Source organism: Bos mutus, chromosome 10 (genome assembly GCF_027580195.1).
Source record: "Bos mutus isolate GX-2022 chromosome 10, NWIPB_WYAK_1.1, whole genome shotgun sequence".
NCBI lineage: Eukaryota > Metazoa > Chordata > Mammalia > Artiodactyla > Bovidae > Bos > Bos mutus.
In genome coordinates, this window is record NC_091626.1 from 36,512,977 (window position 1) to 36,536,321 (window position 23,345).

The 23,345-nt window shown below is 37.9% G+C and overlaps 1 protein-coding gene across 1 annotated transcript in view; it reads right to left on the minus strand.

Annotated features, from left to right (window-relative positions):
• Positions 1-23,345, minus strand: part of LRRC9 (leucine rich repeat containing 9) — a 121,125-nt gene that overhangs the window by 20,705 nt on the left and 77,075 nt on the right. Inside the window, exons 21-27 of the mRNA XM_070378511.1 lie at positions 22,505-22,682; positions 18,510-18,730; positions 16,107-16,229; positions 11,038-11,168; positions 7,872-7,980; positions 6,866-7,005; positions 3,496-3,632 (exon numbers count right to left, since the gene is read on the minus strand). Coding sequence (XP_070234612.1) covers positions 3,496-3,632; positions 6,866-7,005; positions 7,872-7,980; positions 11,038-11,168; positions 16,107-16,229; positions 18,510-18,730; positions 22,505-22,682 — 1,039 coding nt within the window. The remainder of the gene's footprint in view (positions 1-3,495; positions 3,633-6,865; positions 7,006-7,871; positions 7,981-11,037; positions 11,169-16,106; positions 16,230-18,509; positions 18,731-22,504; positions 22,683-23,345) is intronic.

Sequence of the window (23,345 nt, forward strand, 5' to 3'; positions counted from 1 at the left end):
AACTCTCTGATATATCCTGGCATGACCTTACCTTATTACTGCCCACATTTCTGTACTTCTCTACAGCTTTTTACCTCTTCTCCTTTTAAACTGACCTTAGAATTTTCTCTCTCCTCCTGTTCTGTATCTTTAACCTAACTGACCTCTTTCAATTCAGTTCAGTCGCTCAGTTGTGTCGGACTCTTTGCGACACCATGAATCACAGCACGCCAGGCCTCCCTGTCCATCACCAACTCCTGGAATTCACTCAGACTCACGTCCATCGAGTCAGTGATGCCATCCAGCCATCTCATCCTCTGTTGTCCCCTTCTCCTCCTGCCCCCAATCCCTCCCAGCATCAGAGTCTTTTCCAATGAGTCAACTCTTCGCACGAGGTGGCAAAGTACTGGAGTTTCAGCTTTAGCATCATTCCTTCCAAAGAACACCAGGGCTGATCTCCTTCAGAATGGACGAGTTGGATCTCCTTGCAGTCCAAGGGACTCTCAAGAGTCTTCTCCAACACCACAGTTCAAAAGCATCAATTCTTTGGCACTCAGACTTCTTCACTGTCCAACTCTCACATCCATACATGACCACTGGAAAAACTATAGCCTTGACTAGACGGACCTTTGTTGGCAAAGTAATATCTCTGCTTTTGAATATGCTATCTAGGTTGGTCATAACTTTTCTTCCAAGGAGTAAGCGTCTTTTAATTTCATGGCTGCAGTCACCATCTGCAATGATTTTGGAGCCCCCAAAAATAAAGTCTGACACTGTTTCCACTGTTTCTCCATCTATTTCCCATGAAGTGATGGAACCAGATGCCATGATCTTCGTTTTCTGAATGTTGAGCTTTAAGTCAACTTTTTCACTCTCTTCTTTCACTTTCATCAAGAGGCTTTTTAGTTCCTCTTCAGTTTCTGCCATAAGGGTGGTGTCATCTGCATATCTGAGGTTATTGAGATTTCTCCCGGCAATCTTGATTCCAGCTTGTGATTCTTCCAGCCCAGCATTTCTCATGACGTACTCTGCATATAAGTTAAATAAGTAGGGTGACAATATATAGCCTTGACGTACTCCTTTTTCTATTTGGAACCAGTCTGTTGTTCCATGTCCAGTTCGAACTGTTGCTTCCTGACCTGCATACAGATTTCTCAAGAGGCAGGTCAGGTGGTCTGGTATTCCCATCTCTTTCAGAATTTTCCACAGTTTATTGTGATCCACACAGTCAAAGGCTTTGGCATAGTCAATAAAGCAGAAATAGATGTTTTTCTGGAACTCTCTTGCTTTTTCCATGATCCAGTGGATGTTGGCAATTTGGTCTCTGGCTCCTCTGCCTTTTCTAAAACCAGCTTGAACAACTGGAAGTTTACGGTTCACGTATTGCTGAAGCCCGGCTTGGAGAATTTTGAGCATTACTTTACTAGCATGTGAGATGAGTGCAATTGTGCAGTAGTTTGAGCATTCTTTGGCATTGCCTTTCTTTGGGATTGGAATGAAAACTGACCTTTTCCAGTTCTGTGGCCACTGCTGAGTTTTCCAAATTTGCTGGCATATTGAGGGCAGCACTTTCACAGCATCATCTTTCAGGATTTGGAATAGCTCAACTGGAATTCCATCACCTCCACTAGCTTTGTTCGTACTGATGCTTTCTAAGGCCCACTTGACTTCACATTCCAGGATGTCTGGCTCTAGGTCAGTGATCACACCATTGTGATTATCTGGGTCATGAAGATATTTTTTATACAGTTCTTCTGTGTATTCCTGCCACCTCTTCTTAATATCTTCTGCTTCTGTTAGGTCCATACCATTTCTGTCCTTTATCGAGCCCATCTTTGCATGAAATGTTTCCTTGGTATCTCTAATTTTCTTGAAGAGATCTCTAGTCTTTCCCATTCTGTTGTTTTCCTCTATTTCTTTGCATTGATTGCTGAGGAAGGCTTTCTTATCTCTTCTTGCTATTCTTTGGAATTCTGCATTCAGATGTTTATATCTTTACTTTCTCCTTTGCTTTTCACTTCTCTTCTTTTCACAGCTGTTTGTAAGGCCTCCCCAGACAGCCATTTTGCTTTTTTGCATTTCTTTTCCATGGGGATGGTCTTGATCCCTATCTCCTGTACAATGTCATGAACCTCATTCCATAGCTCATCAGGCACTCTATCTATCAGATCTAGGCCCTTAAATCTATTTCTCACTTCCACTGTATAATGATAAGGGATTTGATTTAGGTCATACCTGAATGGTCTAGTGGTTTTCCCTACTTTCTTCAATATCAGTCTGAATTTGGTAATAAGGAGTTCATGATCTGAGCCACAGTCAGCTCCTGGTCTTGTTTTTGTTGACTGTATAGAGCTTCTCCATCTTTGGCTGCAAAGAATATAAGCAATCTGATTTTGGTGTTGACCATCTGGTGATGTCCATGTGTAGAGTCTTCTCTTGTGTTGTTGGAAGAGGGTGTTTGCTATGACCAGTGCATTTTCTTGGCAAACCTTCAAATATGCTCATAACTTCACTAGCTACCATCTCTTACCTATTTTTCAAGGACAAGTTCCTTAAACATGCAGCCTCTAACCTCTATTGTTTTTACTGCCTATCCAATAGTTCCCCACAGTTCCAAATCTGATACTCTGAAGGTAACCAGTGTTTCCTTTTTGTTGAATCCAATTGTCTACATCCAATATTCTTTTCACAGGCCTCATTCTTTTCCTCATCTGACTTTGGTCACTCACCCTTTTTCTCCTGACATCGAGAGTTTGTATTTCTTGGTTTTGTTTCAAAATTTCTTGAATGACTCCTCTGCTTGTTCTTTTTTTCCCAGCCTTCTTAATGCTGGGAATGGGGTGTGGAAGGGAATTATTGAGAGGTAGTGGGGAGAGTTGTGTCTCTACATGTCTTTTTGGCTTTTCATTCTTTCTCTTTTATCATTATTTCCTAAATAAGCACATATACTATGACTTGACCTATCACCTCCACTGGGATAATTCTAAACTATACATCTCCAGTTCTGATCTGTGGTCCAGTACCACTACTTGAAAAAGTTTCCATTTTTATGTCTCAGAGTGGTCACAACATTATCCTCCCCTTAGCTTTAGAAATGTGTTTGCCAATGTCTTAATGAAAGCATGAAAACATCCTGAACTATTTTTCTCTCCTTGTATATTTAGTCACTAAGTCCTAATATTTACTTCTTTTAAACAACTTTTTGGACTCCCCTTTTACTCACCCTTTCCACTGACACCATGACACCATTCTAGTCCCAGCCCTTATTATGTCATTCATACTGGATAAAAAATGCATGTGCTTTGGTGAGCTAGAACGCAATCTTCTATAGCCCTAGAATATTGCATTTACATTATTTATATAAATAACTCAAGATAAACCCAGTTGTGATTACTCAAATATTTTTGTCAATGAATCTGTTCTAATAGTGATACTTATATCTGCTTTCAAAATAGAATGATAATCGAGTCAGTTTTTAATAATAAAGACTCACACATTAATAATGTTGCTACTCACCCTGAAGAAAGAGAAATTTTAAATTTCTTAGTCTGTTAAGTTGTAGCTGAATCAAATTACAAATTCCATTGTAGCCCAAATGAAGAACTTCTAAACTGTTCATTATTGGAGGCAAATTTTCACTGCTCGTTGTATCTCTGAAACACAAATGTCAGTTTGGCCCATAAACTTAATTTCAAATTAGCTGTTTGTATAAACATAAAACGGAGAAGGTAATGGCAAACCACTCCAGTACTCTTGCCTGGAAAATCCCATGGACGGAGGGGCCTGGTGGGCTGCAGTCCATGGGGTCGCTAGGAGTCGGACACGACTGAGCGACTTCATTTTCACTTTTCACTTTCATACATTGGAGAAGGAAATGGCAACTCACTCCAGTGTTCTTGCCTGGAGAATCCCAGGGACAGGGGAGCCTGGTGGGCTGCCGTCTATGGGGTCGCACAGAGTCGGATACGACTGAAGTGACTTAGCAGCAGCAGCTGCAGCAGCATAAACATAAAAAGGCAGTTTATTATGCTGCTGCTAAGTTGCTTCAGTCGTGTCTGACTCTGTGCGACCCCACAGACGGCAGCCAACCAGGCTCCCGTCCCTGGGATTCTCCAGGGAAGAATACTGGAGTGTGTTGCCATTTCCTTCTCCAGTGTATGAAAGTGAAAAGTGGAAGTGAAGTTGCTTAGTTGTGTCCGACTCTTTGCGACCCCATGGACTGTAGCCTACCAGGCTCCTCCATCCATAGGATTTTCCAGGCAAGAGTACTGGAATGGGTTGCCATTGCCTTCTCCGAGTTTATTATGTACTTACTATAAATTGAAGGAAAAGAATGAATTTACTAATAGAGCAAATTAAGCTATAACATTCTGCCTTTATAATTCATATAATAATCACTTTTTCTTCTTTAAAATCAGTTTTATATGATAAAAAACAAAGAAATACAGAAAGTGTTACTCAGAATAAAAAGCAACAGCTGGCACAATCAGGCAAGAAAAAGAAAAAAATTAGTGACAGACTTTATTTTCTTGGGCTCCAAAATCACTACAGATGGTGACTGCAGCCATGAAATTAAAAGACACTTGCTCCTTGGAAGAAAAGCTATGACAAACCTTGACAGTGTATTAAAAAGTACAGACATTACTCTGTCAACAAAGGTCCATCTAGTCAAAGCTATGGTTTCTCCAGTAGTCATGTACAGATGTGAGAGTTGGACCATAAAGAAGGACGAGCGCTGAAGAATTGATGCTTTTTGAACTGTAGTATTGGAGAAGACTCTTGACAGTCCCTTGGACAGCAAGGAGATCAAACTAGTCAATCCTAAAGGAAATCAATCCTGAATATTCATTGGAAGGGCTGATGCTTAAGCTGAACCTCCAATACTTTGGCCACTTGATGTGAAGAGCCTACTCATTAGAAAAGACTCTGATGCTGGGAAGGATTGAAGGCAGGAGGAGAAGGGGACGACAGAGGATGAGATGGCTGGATGGCATCACTGACTTAATGGACATGAGTTTGAGCAAGCTCTGGTAGATGGTGAAGGACAAGGAAGCCTGGTGTGCTGCAGTCCATGGGGCTGCAAAGAGTCTGACATGACTGAGCGACTGAACAGCAACAACTCTAGATTGGAAAGGAATTGGTAAAACTGTCTTTATTCTCAGATGACATGATCTTGTATTTAGAAAATCTGAAGGAATCCACCAAAAAAAAAAACAAAAAAAAACCCTATCATTGCACCAATAAATTAATTCATGAAGATACAGGGTAAAAGATTAATATACAAAAATCAATTGAATATCTATACATCTGTAATAACTAAGAATGAAATTGAGACTTTGTTTACAATACTATAAAAAATGATAAAATACTTCAGAAAAAATTAATAAAAGGAACTGAAAATATATACATAGAAGACTACAAAACATTGCTGAGATAAATTAAAGATCTAAATGAATAGAGAAAAATCTCGTGTTCACACAGTAGAAGACTATTACTACTAAGACAGTAGTTCTGCCAAAATTGATTAATAGAATCAATTCAATCTCTATCAAAGTCTAGCAGGTTTTCTCCCTTTTCTTTTTCTCCAGAAAATAACTATCTCATCATTGCATTTATGAGGAAATGCAAACAACCCAGAATATCTAAAATAATCTTTGAAAAGAATAAGGTTGGAGGGCTTATATTTCCTGATTTCAAAACTTATAAAGCTGCAGTAATCAAACCAGTCTGGAAATCGAAGGAGGACAGACTCACAGATCAATGGAATAGAATAAAGAATCCAGAAATAAACTTCTACAGTTATAGTCAATTGATTTTCAACAAAGTTACCAAGGCTATTCAATTTAGCCCTCACATTTTACTTCACAATGTATACAAAAATAAACTCAAAATGGATTATAGTCCTAAATGTAAGAGAAAAAAAATTTCTTGAGGAAATCATGAGAAAATCTTTGTAACCTTAGGTTAGGCAAAGAGTTCTTAGGTACAACAACATGATAATCTGTAAGAGAAAAAGTTGATAGATTGGACTTTATCAAAACTTAAATTCTTTTAAAAGATATCATTTAAGAAAACATAAAGACAAGCCACATGTTTAGAGAAAAATACTTGTAAATCATTTATTTGATAAAGGTGTTGTATCCAGAATATTTGATGAATTTAATAATAAAAACCCAAACAGCATAACTGAAAAATAAGCAAAATATTTAAACAGGCAGTCACCAAATAAGATAAAATAATGGCTAATAAGCATATGAAAAGCTGCTCAACATTAGTCATAAGGGAAATGAAAATTAAAACCACACTAAGATACTTCTTTAACTCCATTAGGATGGCTGTAATAAAAAATGTAGACAAATGTTGGTGAGAATATGGGGAAATTAAAACCCTCAAAACTTTTTTTTGGTAATGGAATTTGGTACAACCACTTTGGAAAAGAGTGTGGCAGTTTTTTAAGAAGTTGATTCAGGAATTTCACACTTAGATGTCTACATTTTTTATTACAGCCATTCTAACGGAGTTGAAGTATCATATTGTGGTTTTAATTTGCATTTCCCTCATGACTAATGTTGAATTGTACATAAAGGGTAAGTGTTATGGTATGTGAATTGTATCTCAAAAAAAAAAAAACACAACCCACAGTTCTTAAACATACAAGGTTTTTTCTTTTACTTTTTTCTTTTTTACAATATGGGTATGAAATGGAAGAAGCAGGGAAAAACAATAACAAAGGAGTATTTTGGTGTCTTTTTATTTACAAAGTTTATTTTTGCTAGGCAGCTATTAAGTATTAAATAAGCTAAATGTATGTTACTACTGGCATTGATATGACTGCTTTTAAAATTCCCAACCAAAATTATTTATAGTTGTAAAAAAAGAATAATACCTGTTTATTTTTGAAGTTCCTTGCTGCCCATAGCCACTTGAAGGCACTTTCTGGTAGAGCAGTTGTCTACTGGTCAAGTGAGTCTGAGGTTTTAGTCGGGGTATGATTGATTCAATATGGTTATAGTTTAGGCATAACACCTACAGAAAGAATCCATGATTACTCAGCTATTAAAATATGAATGATGCTGTATATATATCTTTGGTTTGAGGTTATCACCATCCTAAAAACTGTTAAGATGCTATGGATAAAACTTGGACTATACAACATAATTTAATATATTAGTGTTAACAATGACAAATTTTTATGTCCCAAATTGTCTGGATTTGACTTTGAAAGTGTTTTTTATTATTTGACATGCTGAGAAATGACACCATTTCAGACAAAATAATGAAGACCCTAGAAAGCTGCTCAACTTTCTCAATCTGTACTCCTGACTTCTCCAAGCTTTATTTAGATGAAATAACTCTTTAGTTGGAGAGATTGTTATTTCCCTAAGTTTAAAAGGCCTTAGTAAATGTCTCAAACCTATAGGACAGGAGGCAATGAGGCTGCTTTGAGAACCACAGTGCCCTCCAACTTCGCTCATGACAGAGGCAGCTTTCCATCCCATCTCCTATTAGAGAGGAAGATTCACTGCTTATAAGACAATCACATAAAATTGAGGGGCAGGAGGAAAAGGGGACGACAGAGGATGAGATAGCTGGATGGCATCACCGACTCAATGGACGTGAGTTTGAGTGAATTTTGGGAGTTGGTGATGGACAGGGAGGCCTGGTATGCTGCAATTCATGAGGTCGCAAAGAGTCGGACACGACTGAACTGAACTGAACTGAACTGAAATCACTTTGGGAAGTAATACTTTTTTTCTTGGTGAAAAATTGCTTTAGGAAAAATAATTTCTTTTCTTTAATGACATGAATATACATTTTAGTCTAAAGTAAAGAAGATTACAACCTGCACTGAAAATCTTAAAAGAAAAAAAGAAAATTTCTGAGTGACCCACCTTCACATTAGGCAGATAGATTAATCCACTGAATGAGGTGAGATTATTGTTCTGTAGATTAACATTACACACATTTCTGAACTGGTCAACTGGAATCAAATCCACAGTTCTGAATTGAGACAGAGTAAATACAGTTATAACTTTAATGGCCATATTATATTGGTGAAATCTCTCACATGTAACACCAAAGCCATTTTGAAAAATTTATCTGACAAATTCTATGAAAAATAATTGCCATAATATAAAATGTATGGATCAAATGATCCGATAAATACATATTTTTGTTGGGTATATGTGTAAGAAAAATTACATAGAATTCCATTGACTTAAGAAATATGTCTATTACCACATAAACAGCACTATCATAAAAGAAACATCCAATTTCTTTATAAATTCACATACGTGCTCATGAAATCATAGTGAAGTTGATACGGTAATCCAAAAGATATTCAGTTGTAAACTGTAGAGGATATATATGAAACAGGTTATTTCTGAAATGCCAGGAAAAGGTTTGGGATGGGAAAGAAAAGGAGAAAGTAGGTAAGGTCTTTGAAAACAGTTTTCTGTGTAATTTCCTGAAAACTTTTATGGCATTTCACCTTATAAGGATGTTTTGGTAATTAGTCAGAATGCTTAATTCCTGGTTGATAGCTTTAAAACTTTTTTACCTTCATTTGAGTTATGAAGAAAAGCATAAAGCTAAATCACCTTGCTCTGATTCCTTCTTTTTAAAGATATATCAGTTTATTTCATTTCTTTCTTTTCTAAATTGAGGTATAGTTGATGAACAAATGTATATAAATTTCAGGTGTACAACATAGTGATTCACAATTTTTAAAGATTACACTCCATTCACAGTTATTGTAAAATATTGGCTATATTCCCTTTGCTGTATAATACATTCTTGTAGCTTATTTATTTTATACAGACTATATGTAGCTCAGTCTCCTACCCCTATTTTGCTCCCGCCTTCCCTTTCCCCAATAACCACAGGTTTATTCTCTGTATCTGTGAGTCTTTTTTTTTTGTTATATTCACTAGTTTTATTTTTTAGATCACATACAAGTGATATCATATAGTATTTGTCTTTCTCTGTCTGACTTATTTCACTTAGCATGATACCCTCCACCTATGTTACTGCAAATGACACAATTCTGTTCTCTTTTGTGGCTGAGTACTATTCTATGGTACATATATATACTATATCTTATGTATTATCTGTTTATGGCCATTTAGGCTGCTTGCATATCTTGGCAATTGTAAATAATGCTGCTATGAACATAGGGGTGCATGTATTTTTTTAATTAGTATTTTTCATTTTTTTTTCCCAGATGAATGCCTGGGAATAGAATTGCTGGGTCATATGTTAGTTCTGTAAAAATGTCAACTCAGATCTTCTGCCCATTTTTAATCAGGTTTTTTTTTTTACACTGAATTGTATGAACTGTTTATATATTTTGGATATTAACCCCTTGTTGGTCATATAATTTGAAAATAATTTTACGCATTCAGTAGGTTGTGTTTTCATTTTGTTGATGGTTTCCTTTGCTGCACAAAAGCCTAACCACATCTTTAAATCCTCAACTCTTAAGTTATAATTATAACATACTTTATCCACTAGTAAGCTGCTTATTCTTTCAACATGTTTTCATTAGTTATTTCCTACGTGCAGAAGATGTGTTTAGAAAGTCTACAAATATGAAAGACACTGTCCATGCACTCAAGAAATGGGATACAGAAAAACTAATAAAAAAAGGAAAACTGCCACAATACAATTAGGTATAACTGAATTTTAGGGAAAGAAAAACCTATTTGGGGAAGTCAGAAATTATTTCACCAGGAAGAAAGATCTTAAAATGAGACTTGGAGAATTTGGGGCATCTGTCAGGCAAGAAAGAGTTCCCGGCAGTGAAACAGCTGCAAGCAAAGGTAGAAACATGAAACAGCATTTTGTGACTGAGATTAAGGAATAGAATATTTTAGAATTTCTGGAGTATAAACAGTTATGGTGGAGTAAAGGTAATGAATGATTACAAGAGATAAAAATGGACTGGCAATGAAAGGGCCTCCCATGTCATCAAAGAGATTTAAAATTTTATTCTCTCTACAGTGGAAAGCCACTGACAGATGTTGAGAAGGGAAGTGATCTGATAAAACTTGCATTGTAGTAGGCAGTATGGATAATAGACTTGCAGGTAAGGTTATATGAGACAAAAAACAATAGTTTCTAAAATAGGTAATTCTCCAATCTAGGACAATGGCAATGACTATGGAAAGAAGGTAGAGGGAACTATGACACAAACTTAAGACACAGACTCTGGAGAATGTAGTGATTAATTAAAAATGGAGGACAAAGGAGAGAGAGATGTGGACCCTAGATTTTTGGCTTGGGCAACAACAGGAGAATGTTATTTCCTAGATGCTATCTAGGGAGCAAATATTCAAAAGAGGAGCCCAGGTTCAGGCTAAATTAGGGGTTCATCATAAATTAAAACTACGGCTGAAGATATCTGCCTATGAAGAGTATAGAATAGAAAAAAGAAGAGAAAAGGATTTATTAACCATTATCATTATGTAACAATGATAACATTCATGAGAACAGCATCAGAGGAATGCTAACAGTGAAAGCCAGATAATGCTGGATTAGAATGATACAATGTGATGAGCAAACATAGTATGTTCCCATTTAAAAAACTTGGTTATAAAATAAAATAGAAATAAAAAGTCTTAGAAAGAGCTTGATGACATTTTTAATCATAATGTGTGATAATAAAAGTTATTAGTGCACTTCAAAGATGGAAAAATTAATATGAGATTGTGAAGTAGGGTGGTCAATTTTCTGAATTATTGGCTATATTTGGATAAGATGTATAAATTATAAACCTTACAAAAATAATAATGACTACACATTTAATTATAATATCAAATTGCTATTGTTTAGTCATGTCTAAAACTTGGGACCTTATTGTCCTTGCAACTGCCAGGCCCCTCAGTGCATGGGACTTCCCAGGCAAGAATACTGGAGTGGGTTGCCATTTCCTACTCCAGGGGATATCCCCGACTCATGGATTGAAACCACATCTCCTGCTTGGCGAATGGATTGTTTACCACTGAGCTGCCAGGGAAGCCCTCAAATATCAAATAGCATATAATAAAATGATTGTACCTGATGGATGACGAAGTCCAATTTAGTTCTTGCATTTGGGTGAAGTTTGGGTGTCCTTGTCGTTCAGCAATCATGTCAGAAGTAAGTCTGCCACCAAACAAATCTTTTGCACACTCAGTCTCTGGTGGTTCCTGTATATGAGGATATTTAGAAAGTGATGTCCTCTCTTACAGATGATTGTGCTGTGCTTAGTCACTCAACTGTGTCCAAGTCTTTGTGACCCCCAAGGACTGTAGGCCATCAGGCTCCTCTGTCCGTGGAATGCTCTAGGCAAGAGTACTGGAGTGGGTTGCCATGCCCTACTCCAGGTTTACAGATGACTAAATGTCTTTAATTCTTTGGTTCCAGGTCAAAATGGAGTGGACTCATTTCTCCCTATTTCATACTAAGTACAGCCAAACCTTCTGGATATTACATATAAAATACACATAGGAGACTGAAAGGTTCAGAGAAGAAGGCAGACCAGCTAGAGACCTTGGGACCTGAGGAATAACACTGTGGTGAGTTCTCTGGTGTGTTACTCTGATAATAATAAGAAACCTTCATCTACTGTTCCTGCTTGGCCATATGGTCAGGCAGGAGAACAATGAAAACCTGACCTGTGCCATAGGGCACAGCCCTATGGAAAATGATGGGTATATTAAAGTAGGGCACATTGATGCCCATCTGAACTCACTTTCAATTTTGGAAGGTGATTGAAATCGACAAGCAGATAGGCCCGTATGTTCACTTAAGGTGGCCACCTGGGTCTATAAAATAGGTGGACATTGGGGGTCTACAGCAATGCAGAGATAGGCTGAATCTAGGCATATTCCTCTTGCACCCTCTTAGGTACAAAATGCCAATAAGCACTGTTCCATCTGCCAGCAAAAGAGACAGAGACTGCAGATGGCTGTGTGGCAGATTTCCCTGTGGGAAGGCCCTGAACATAGCTGGCAAGTCAGACTGAGGCTGGTAGCCCTGGGGAGCTACAAATAGGTCCTGACAGGAATAGATCCTGACCCTGGACTGGGATTTGCTTATCCAGTGTAAATGCAAATGCATATAGTGGTATAAAAGAGCTGGAACTGAAGATATGACACCAATTTGGACAGTTGATGGTTATTTCTTCAGACCAAGGAACATGCTTTACAGCCTATACTGTGCAACAATGGGCAGGAAACTATCCTTTTCAGAGTAGTAGTTTGATAGAGAATTGGAGCGGGCAATTAAAACATTGGTTGTCTAAAACAGGGGGGATAGAATCATGACAGTCTGGGGTCTGGCTTACACGTCTTTCTGAGTGTGCTCACACTCAGTGAACATGAGTGGAGCTAAAAGAGTGTCCCCAGTGAATAGACGTCTGTTTTTCTGGTGGATCTGGGGGACAGGGGAAGGATGCTGATACGACTATGCACTTCTTACTAAGGAAGGATGATGCTGGTAAAATCATCATACTTCTTCTTTCCTTCTTCCTCACATCAACTCAACTTTTTTTTTCCTACCCGATGCAGTGGTCACAGAACCACACCTGTAATTATAAGTGCTAGAAATAGGGATCATTTTAAAGCAAGAAACTATGCTTTTAAACATTTTGTCAGAATTCCTACAGGCCTGATGGGGGTAAATTTTACCTTCACTCCATCTGGCAAAATTGGAATTAACAATGAATCTATCTGTATTTCCTGGTAGCAAAAACAGCCCACTTGTTTTGCACCTATTATCACCTTGCCCAATCTTAAGCGAGGTGGGCTGAGGGAAGGTATGGTAGACTAGTATCGCTGTCTGCAATCTAGACCAGCACAGTGGCCAAACCTAATGTCCCTTCCAGAGGTGGAAAAATATGGGTATAAATGGAAAGGATGGGGAAGAGAAGTTGTGGGTAAAGGAATTAATGAATACGTAATGTAATGAGGGAAATCCAGTATTATTTATATTACCTCAAAAGAGGCTAGAGCAAGAGTTGATATTGTCTCAGTTCAATTATAGCAGATGCTTGAAAGGGTGAAGCTATGTTTTCTGAGACTACTCCTGTTTTAGGAAACTGACAAACGTCTCCAATGGAAAGCTGTAAATCTGAGTTGCCTCACCCTGGGAGACATTTCCATGATTATGGACTGTATAATAACTGAATGGGATTATAGCAATATTCTAAAATCTTTTGAATTTATGATCATTTTGCTGTAAAAAGACAAGGGCATGAGCTATGATATTGTGATTTATAACAAGAAACATACATTTGGTCTTTGTCTACTGTTCCTGGCACATAGCTCCTAAAACCCTTGTAATTTCCTGTTCAGCCACTCAGTGATGTCTGGCTCTTTGCAACCCCATGGACTGCAGCATGCCAGGCTTCCCTGTCCTTCAGCATCTCCTGGAACTTGCTCAAACTCATGTCCATTGAGTTAGTGATGCCATCCAACCATCTCATCCTCTCATTTCCTTCTTCTCCTGCCTTCAATCTTTCCCAGCATCAGGGTCTTTTCCAATGAGTCAGTTCTTTGCATCAGGTGGCCAAAGCATTGAAGCTTCAGCTTCAGCATCAATCTTTCCAATGAATATTCAGGATTGATTTCCTAAAGGATTGACTGGTTTGATCTCCTTGCTGTCCAAGGGACTCTCAAGAGTCTTCTACAATACCATAGTTCAAAAGCATCAATTCTTTGGTGCTCAGGCTTCTTTATGTTCCAACTCTCACATCTGGGAATCTTTTATTATAATATTGTGGTTTTTGTTTTCGATTCCTAAAATAGCTCCAGAACCACCAGGTGAAAGGAGCGTGCTTCCATTCCTAACAAGCCTTTCAACCACACCTGAGTTTATCTTAAAAAGATGACTTTTGGAAAGTCCCTGAGAATGGGGACTGGTTGCCAGGAAAATCAACATGATTACAAAGTTGGAACTTCCAGTAACATTACCTTACATCCTGGTATGATTATATACCCATGGAGCCCTGGAGACAGAGTGAGACTTAGCTGTCCATGCTTTACCATTAAAAAGTCATGTCACTTCGAATAAGGCATTTAAATTCTCTGGAGTTCTTTGTGTTCATTCACAGAATAAAGCCTTTGGACTATGTTATTTCTAAAGTCAATGTATATTTACCTCTCAAACACTTTAGGATCATGTTGCCTTCTACCTCCTGCCACATCTACTTTTGGTGGTTTCTTTTCCTCTTTACATTTACTAAATGAAGTTATTAAAGCCTCACTTAGATTTACTTTCTCTACTCTCTTTCCTTAGTCAATGGTATATGCTTTTGGTTTTAACTAGGCAACGTTCTTTAAATTACTTCCAAATCTAAACAAATGTAAATTAAATGTCCATATCTGATGTTAGTCCTGTGTTTTCAATTGCTTGTTTGCCATCTCCAATCAGATGATTCACTATCATATAAAACTTAGTGTGTCCAACACTAATCATCTTATTCCTGAAACTACTTTTCCTCCTATAATATTTCTGTTATGATATCTCTTACTGGCATAGACTCAAGCCTTATAGACCTCTTTTATTCTTTCCTTTCCTCATCTTTCAAATTTAATTGGTTGCCAAGTTCTGTCAACTCTTCCTAGTATTTCTACCTTTCAACCCTCCATTTATAATACTATTTCCCCTTGGTTCATTTCAGTTTCTCAGTACCTCATATCTAGATTAAGCTAATAGACTCCTATTGGTTTTTGTGTCCATTGCTCTAAACACTGCTGTTAAATTTCCTAATATATAATTTTGAATTATGTTATTCCCCTACTCAAAAACTTCAATGCCTTACCATTACCTATCAATTAAAGTCTAGGTTATTCAGACTAATCTTCATGTCCCATTATCAATTCATATATTCTACCTCATCCTACAAAAATTTTGTGGAGCTTACAGGAGGAACATATAATTAAATAGTAAAATAGCAGAGATTGTGAATGATGTAAGTTAGAAGAGATCAAGTGTTGGGATAGGGAGAGAGACCTTAAGTCCTACAGGGTTTCTGTTACTGAACCACAAATTTGGCTCTGAGGTTTAAGGTAGTCAAAGTGAAAAGGAAAATAGTTAAATAGTTAAATAATTAAATAGTTAAATAATACTCATTGTCAGCGAGGAGAGCATAACTTTTCTTCAGGGGGAAATGTTTTTCCTACACTTACTTCCAAAAGCACTTTCCGAGGTGGCCCTTCAATTGAGGGCACAGAGTGGTGGGAAGGATAATATTCTCAACACCACCCTGGTGCACGTGCAGTACTAGCTTCATATGCCTGTTTTAAAAACAACCCTTAGTGAAAACCAACACCTGAAAAAAACCCAGTATGCAACATGCTAGAGAACTGTTCATGTTTGGGGGAGAATAGTTTTGATTCTTCATTCTGAGGAGGGTCTTGAAAAAAGCAAGGTTAGAATTAGTAATCTTATCAGAGTACCTCAAAGTCCCAAATAATCATAAACTATCTCTCAATTTTCTAGAAACTTGAAGTTTTATTGTCTGACAGGTGCTAGGCAGTGTTACACAGGGAACTTTCTATTCTCCACACATTTGTTGTGCATGTATCCTATTACATGGAAATCAGAAGCCTTGAATGAACCTGCTTGTTACAGAATTCAGGTTTCCAAATATTGCTTTCATAGTCAATCCTATGTTCTGTGTTATTTTTTAACACAGTAAAAAAAGTTATTTTTTACTAGTACAGTTTACTAGTAATGTTGACATACCATTTGTTGGTTCAAATATGTTTTTCTTAAATCTTAACTGTATTTTTCCAGGTAACAGGAAGCAGTTTTTAGGCCCAAGAAGATGGTAGGGCTCCAGGGCAGTTTTTCTATCCTGTCTCATAAAATTGTGCTCTTTATTTGTTAGGCATTGGATTCAGTGGGTGTAAATGTAAGCAGTATCTTCCCTTCTGTGCCACCTCATTTAGACAATTAAAAACTGGCCAAAGGAGAAAAAATTAAAACCCAGATCTAAAATGTGCTTTGGGGATCCAGATTTTAATAAGCATAGTAAGTTTACATACTAGTGATTAAGCAACATTCAAAATGACTATGACTTATGGATATATATTAATATGCAGTTTGGACCAAATGCTATGAGTCAACAAAAAACTTACAATTGAGATTCCATCCAAAGCTTTCAGTTCTGGAAGATGAAATATTACAAACAACCGGTAGTTTTCTTGATTCCACACAATAATGTTTCCATACATGTCTAGAATAACCAGGTTGCATAAACCCTGCATAATAAAAATGCATTTAATGCGATATACATATATACTCACTCTGTTTTTTTCCCCTTAAGAGTTTAATCAGCCTTGAATTTTAATATTTGAATTACTCTATCATTCCATAGTGATTTGAGATCTTTGGAGTGTACTATTTACAGTACACTTTCAGACTATTAAAGTATAATTTTGTGCAGTATTTCAGTGGTCTATACTATATGATCAGAATCACTTTTTGGATATTGGTGCTAAATATATTACCCATGATAAAGACTCATAAAGAACTTAGCAAAGTTTAAAACATATGCTATGTTTATGGAATAACAGTCTATTAAATAGTACATGGCTATTATGCAGTATATGACTTCCCTGTTGGCTCAGACGGTAAAGCATCTTGCTTACAATGTGGGAGACCTGGGTTCGATCCCTGGGTCGGGAAGATCCTCTGGAGAAGGAAATGGCAACCCACTCCAGTACTCTTGCCTGGAAAATCCCATGGATGGAGGAGCCTGGTAGGCTACAGTCCACGGGGTCGCAAAGAGTTGGATATGACTGAGCAACTTCACTTACTTAGTTACTTATTATGTAGTATACAAATATGGGCTTCCCAGGTGGCTCAGTGGTAAAAGAATCCACCTGCCAATGCAGGAGGCAAGGGAGATGCCAGTTCGATCCCTGGGTGGGAAAGATCCTCCGGAGGAGGAAATGGCAACCCACTCTGGCATTCTTGCCTGGAAAATCCCATGGACAGAGGAGTCTGGTGTGCTACAGTCCATGGGGTCTCAAAGAACTGGACATGACTGAGCACATACATAAGCACATATACAAATATAATAGTGAAATGAAGCAATGAAAAACACAGTCTTCTGATGAGGGATAAAACTGAAGTGCTTCTGCCTGGTAAGGGAGTAGCAGACTTCAATGTGCTTCCTTATTAGATATTTTGATGTGCCTTTGTTGTGAAGGAAGGGCCCTGACTTTTTACCCTGAGGGGGTAAAACTACTTACTCTGTGTCTATAATGTATTTATGTAGCTATTGTTGATTAGGTTGACTCTACAGCTCTAGAAGTAGTTGTATTGGGGGAATATGATGAGGATAAGTTTGCAAGCAAGAAAAGACAGGAAATGGATGTAAGTTTTTGGTAGGAGATAAAGTCCTAGCAATGTGGTATCAGCAAAAGGAGAGAGGCCATTGGGAGTCCCAGTGGTAGGAAATGACCTTTGAACTTTAGAAACTATGAAGTCCCACATTACATTTGAAGTAAATCCCTATTCTTTGTTGTAGTAAACTTCCATTTTATTAAAACCTCCAGTAAAACCTGTTATACAGAAGCCTCAATATAAGAGGTTTCCTGGGGAGAATTAAAGAAAGCAAAACTGGGCAAAGCAGACATTACTTTGCAAACAAAGGTCCGTCTAGTCAAGGCTATGGTTTTTCCAGTAGTCGTGTATGGATGTGAGAGTTGGACTGTGAAGAACGCTGAGCGCTGAAGAATTGATGCTTTTGAACTGTGGTGTTGGAGAAGACCCTTGGACTTCAAGGAGATCCAACCAGTCCATTCTAAAGGAGACCAGTCCTGGGTGTTCTTTGGAAGGACTGATGCTAAAGCTGAAACTCCAGTACTTTGGCCACCTCATGAGAAGAGTTGACTCATTGGAAAAGACTCTGATGCTGGGAGGGATTGGGGGAGGAGGAGAAGGGGACAACAGAGGATGAGATGGCTGGATGGCATCACCGACTGGATGGATGTGAGTTTGGGTGAACTCCAGGAGTTGGTGATGGACAGGGAGGCCTGGCGTGCTGCGATTCATGGGGTCGCAAAGAGTCAGACACGACTGAGCAACTAAATTGAACTGAACTGACCAGAGAGGGTAGAAGCCATAAGTGAGAACCAGAAAGTAGTGAAAGATAATCAAGAACTGCTCTGAGAAGAGGAACTGTTAATGAATCTTATCCCCCAATCAGGTTAGGTGATCCTTGGAAATACTTAAGGAAGGCACAGTTAGAAGGAATGGAGATCGGGTTATTTTATTTGAGGACTAAAATATATTTCTGTGAAGCTATCAACCTGGGGACACTATCAACTATGGTTACACACTCGCATGTTTGTATGTGTACATAAATTGAATGCAGATACGTTTTAACAAACCTTGTTTTTCCTAATTTTTATTTTCTTCTTTACATTATTCTGTATTTTCCAAATTCTATATAGTGAGCATGTATTACTTTCATAGTATAAATAAATAAAATTTTTAGAAAAATAAAAATATTAGTGCCCCCAGATAGTCACCTTTAAATTGTAGATCTCCTGATTGAGAGCAATATAGTTATTGCTTACGTATAATTCAATTAGTGTAAAAGCTTTTTGTAGACCACTCAGTGAAGTGATTCTGTTGTTCTCAAGAGAAAGGGAATGCAGATGAAGCATGTTATCAAAAATATGCTTTTCCAAACCAGTGAGGAGATTATTATTTATGCTGAGGCGGGTTAATTTAGTCAGCTTGGAAATGCCTAGAAAAATAAGCAAATTCAAAAAAAGATTCAGACAGCACTGAAAGGTTAATTTAAAAAAAAAATAAGCTGCTGGTTGTTTTACTGTTTCTCTTTTTCTAAGTTCAAGTTACTTGACAGATTTTATAGTATTGATCATCACTGTTTTTCCTTTTGTTAAAGAAGAATATAATGTGCATTAAGCCCCAACTAATATATTAAATTCTAATTTTGGATTTCTAAGTAGACTCATTTTTCTTAGATGTTAAAGGAAAGCACTGTGTAGGAATATTGAATTAAGCTTTCAAATAACCTTTTAATGATGTAATTAATTAAGGTTTTCATCATCACAATAATATAAAGCTCTACACAAAGCTTCAAGTATTCACCCACCCCTTCAAGTATTCACCCACCCATACTGTAAAACATTAAGGGTAAGGAACTAGAATACAATGCTCTGGAAAGTATTCCTTACTTTGGCATCATTTGTAGTAAAAAAAAGAACTCTAATTCTACCTTTTTATGTTTAGAAGTACTTTAAGACAGAAATGTTACCTCTCACTACAATCTGATCCCTATGTATTAACACAATATATACTGTAGACACTTTGTAACTGTGGATAGGGTGATGCAGTTGAAAGACAAGAACTCTGGAGTCAGAGTTGATTTCAAGTGTGACACTACTAGATTTAGGACCATAGGTAAATTATGTAGAATTGTGTAAACTCTGAGCCTAATTTTCCTCATCCATGAAATAAATATACTTAAATCTACTTCTAAGGGCTATGGAATTAAATAGAGTGATATTTGAAAAGTATCAGTTCTAACTATTGCCAAATAAATAATGAATACTCAATAAATTTTATTCATGTTCCTCTCTCACATCAGCCTTTATCATGGGACTATGAAATGCTGAAAGTAAATCAATCTGGGGCCAGTTAGGATGTACTATCAAAGCAAAAATCCTCAAATTGGATATTAGGCCTATCTGTGTTTGGGAAAAAAAAAAAGATAAATATCTGTTAAAGTTTAGTAGGGTAGCTTGCCGGGAGCCAGTGTGAGGAACTCCGCCTGTGGCAAAGATCATGAGGAAGGAGGCTCGGCATACGCAAAGGCAGGATCGAGCCTCAGGAGTCCCCCTGGAAATTCTCAAGCATCTACCCCCAAAACCAGAGTCTGCCTACTTTACTGCTTTGTGCTCTCACCTACACCTCTGACTTTACGAGGGGCTGTCCTGTGCGGGACAAGAATGTTTTAGTTCACAACCGTGAGAGGCATGAGATGTTCTAAACTGTCTGAACACAGATTCCTTTGAGCAGTTAAAAGATTGATTAGAAATTGTATTGGTGAAGGGTTTTTCACGTGTTGGGCCAATGTTTGCTGCTAAGTTTCCATATCCCTTACCTGCTGTGTCCCTGGCAGTGTATTAATTAATATAATTGGTGTAAGTAGTAGCTTTAATGTTTGTAACCTTGGACCCTTGAGTTAATTCTTTTTCTTGTTATAGCCCACCACACCTTTGCCCTATAGGAATGCAACTTTAATGCTTTTGGAGGGTGGCACCTGACTAATCACCTTGAGAGAAAAATAAGTTTTCTGAAGAAAGGGTCTTAAAATGTTAACAGGCCTCTGGGCCAGAAGATGATGCAAATCACCTAAACTTTTGCATATGATAAGTTTGCAGGAAGAAAGCCTGGCTTACTGCATGACTCTACTCCTTCCCCCATTATCCTCTATGCATAACTTAAGGTATAAAAACTACTTTGGAAAATAAAGTATGGGCCTTGTTCACCAAAGCTTGGTCTCCCCATGTCATTCTTTCTCTCACCTTCTGGCTGAATTATTCAGCCTCTTTTCTCCACTGAATTTCCTCACTGAGCTATCCTTATTTAACCACTCTTTATATCCTTAATTAACGTTTAATTAAGCAATTGTTTCCTGATCCTCGCCAACGCCATCCCCGCTTCGAATTCCCTGGATCCACCGGGGCTGGACCCCGGCAGTAGCTATCTTTGAAAAGTGGGTATAGGGAAAAGACAGGTTGAAGGATTCTTCTTTTCAATAAGCATATGCAGGGGAATAAAAAGGAAATGGGTTCTCAGCTGTATATACAAAGCAAAATTCGCACCCTATTGTATGGGAATGGAAGGCTAGTGATGGTTCTAAACACAGATGCCTGAGCTAAACCTCTCTACACTCTTACTCAGCTGAAATCTATAGAAGAGAGGCCTGTGAATCTGTACATATATTTGATTAGTGGTGATTGCAGCCATGAAATTAAAAGATGCTTACTCCTTGGAAGGAAAGTTATGACCAACCTAGATAGCATATTCAATAGCAGAGACATTACTTTGCCAACAAAGGTCCATCTAGTCAAGGCTATGGTTTTTCCTGTGGTCATGTATGGATGTGAGAGGTGGACTGTGAAGAAGGCTGAGCGCCGAAGAATTGATGCTTTTGAACTGTGATGTTGGAGAAGACTCTTGAGAGTCCCTTGAACTGCAAGGAGATCCAACCAGTCCATTCTGAAGGAGATCAGCCCTGTGATTTCTTTGGAAGGAATGATGCTAAAGCTGAAACTCCAGTACTTTGGCCACCTCATGAGAAGAGTTGACTCACTGGAAAAGACTCTGATGCTGGGAGGGATTGAGGGCAGGAGGAGAAGGGGACAACAGAGGATGAGATGGCTGGATGGCATCACCAACTGGATGGAGGTGGAGTTTGGGTGGACTCCAGGAGTTGGTGATGGACAGGGAGGCCTGGCGTGCTTCAATTCATGGGGTCACAAAGAGTCAGACATGACTGAGTGACTGAACTGAACTGAACTAAGTGATTCTTATGATCAAGCACTTTTTTTATAAACTACTGTTAATCACCATTAAAATAAAGTATAACGAATGTTAAACATTCTATTTTAAAGATAATTAACACTTGTTTTGCATATGTAATTTTTTTAAGTAAAAATTTCTATTTTATGAAAAAGGTAGTACACACACACATGCTAAAAACAATTCAAAAACAAATAAATTAAGCCCCTTTCCCAGGCTTTGGTTTTCAATTTTTACCTTCTCTCAATGACAACCCTGTTACCAAAATGCACATGCAGAAATATTCTATACCTAGATAAGTATGCTGATGTGTGTGTGTGTGTGTGTGTGTGTATGGCTACTTATCTTTTTCAAAAGTATGCCTCATTCATTCATTTTATTAATATATACGCAATGGTATAGATCTTGACTACTGCCTAGTTTGTTACATGCTAAGTTTGGTAAGAGATGGTAAACACTGGTTCAGAGATGGGAGGGAAGGCAGAGGAAATGAAAGTCAGCTGGTTGGGTGCATTATATATAGTAACCAACCACAGATCCCACTAAGAGGTGTTTAGAATACTCTGGGCTTAAGAGATGGTAAACACTGGTTCAGAGATGGGAGGGAAGGCAGAGGAAATGAAAGTCCACTGGCACTAAGAACCTGCCTGCCAATGCAGGAGACGTGAGAGATACAGGTTCTAACCCTGGGTCAGGAGAATCCCCTGGAGGAGGGAAGGCATGACAACCCACTCTGGTATTCTTGCCTGGAGAATCCCAAGGACAGAGGAGCCTGTCGGGCTACAGTTCATAGGGTCACAAAAAGTTGGACACTGCTGAAGTGACTTAGAATATTCTACTCCAAACCTTCTTGGGACTTCTTGGAAGATCTTCCTCTTCAGAAATTCCTTTATTAGTGTTACTCACTTTTTATTCTTCTTAATTAGACATTCATATTTTAAGACTCTAGGATTATCTAACATCTTACCTTCTATCTTTGAGATGCAGTTTCCATCTAATGTGAGCTCTTCCAAGTTAACACAAGATTCCAAGCCTTCCATTTTAGTGAGATTATTGTTGCTGAATGAAGCCCATTTCAAATTTTCCAGTTTTTCTAAATTTGTGATTTCAAAAAGATGTTGCCCATCTAAATTTAAGGCAGTTATCTGTAGAATGATTCACTTTATATGTTATTTCTGAATCATATCAAAATTCACTGTTATAAAAAGGCTAATGAAATAATTCAAATGTGGTAACATCAAAAAAAATTTCCTTTAGGAACTAAAGACATGGCAAAGCTCTTAATTTACATAAAAGTAAAATTTTGATTACTTTTTGAGATTATAACTCAAAAAGGGACTTAGATGGTTTTATAGAAACTGAGCTGTGCCAGTCAGCTTCCCAGTAGTGAAGGACTTGGCTCAGCTGCTGGGAGTGCTATTGGCAGAAAGCCTTCAACTGTCAGTCCCTTCAGGGACAGCATCAGCTGCAGAGAGCAGCCTTGCTCAAGGTCATGCCCCTTCCCAGGTTGGCACCTACCCAATGATGAAGGGAAAGAAGGGCCTGGCCTTCTCAGCCCAACTTAGGACAGATTTAAAGGGCCATTGCTATTCCAGAACTGCCCACAGGGTCAGCTAAGACTATAACTGAGCCAGCATCACAGCTAAATATCTCTGTATCCTGTAATAAAATCAATGGCACTAATATCTTCCATTTTCAAGGGTCAGATTCTCTTAACTCAGTTTCTACCTTTGGCAAGAGGTTGCATGCTGCTTTATGAAGAAGCTGTGGATGTTCCAGAACATTTTTCCTTAGCTTTGGGTGAATTC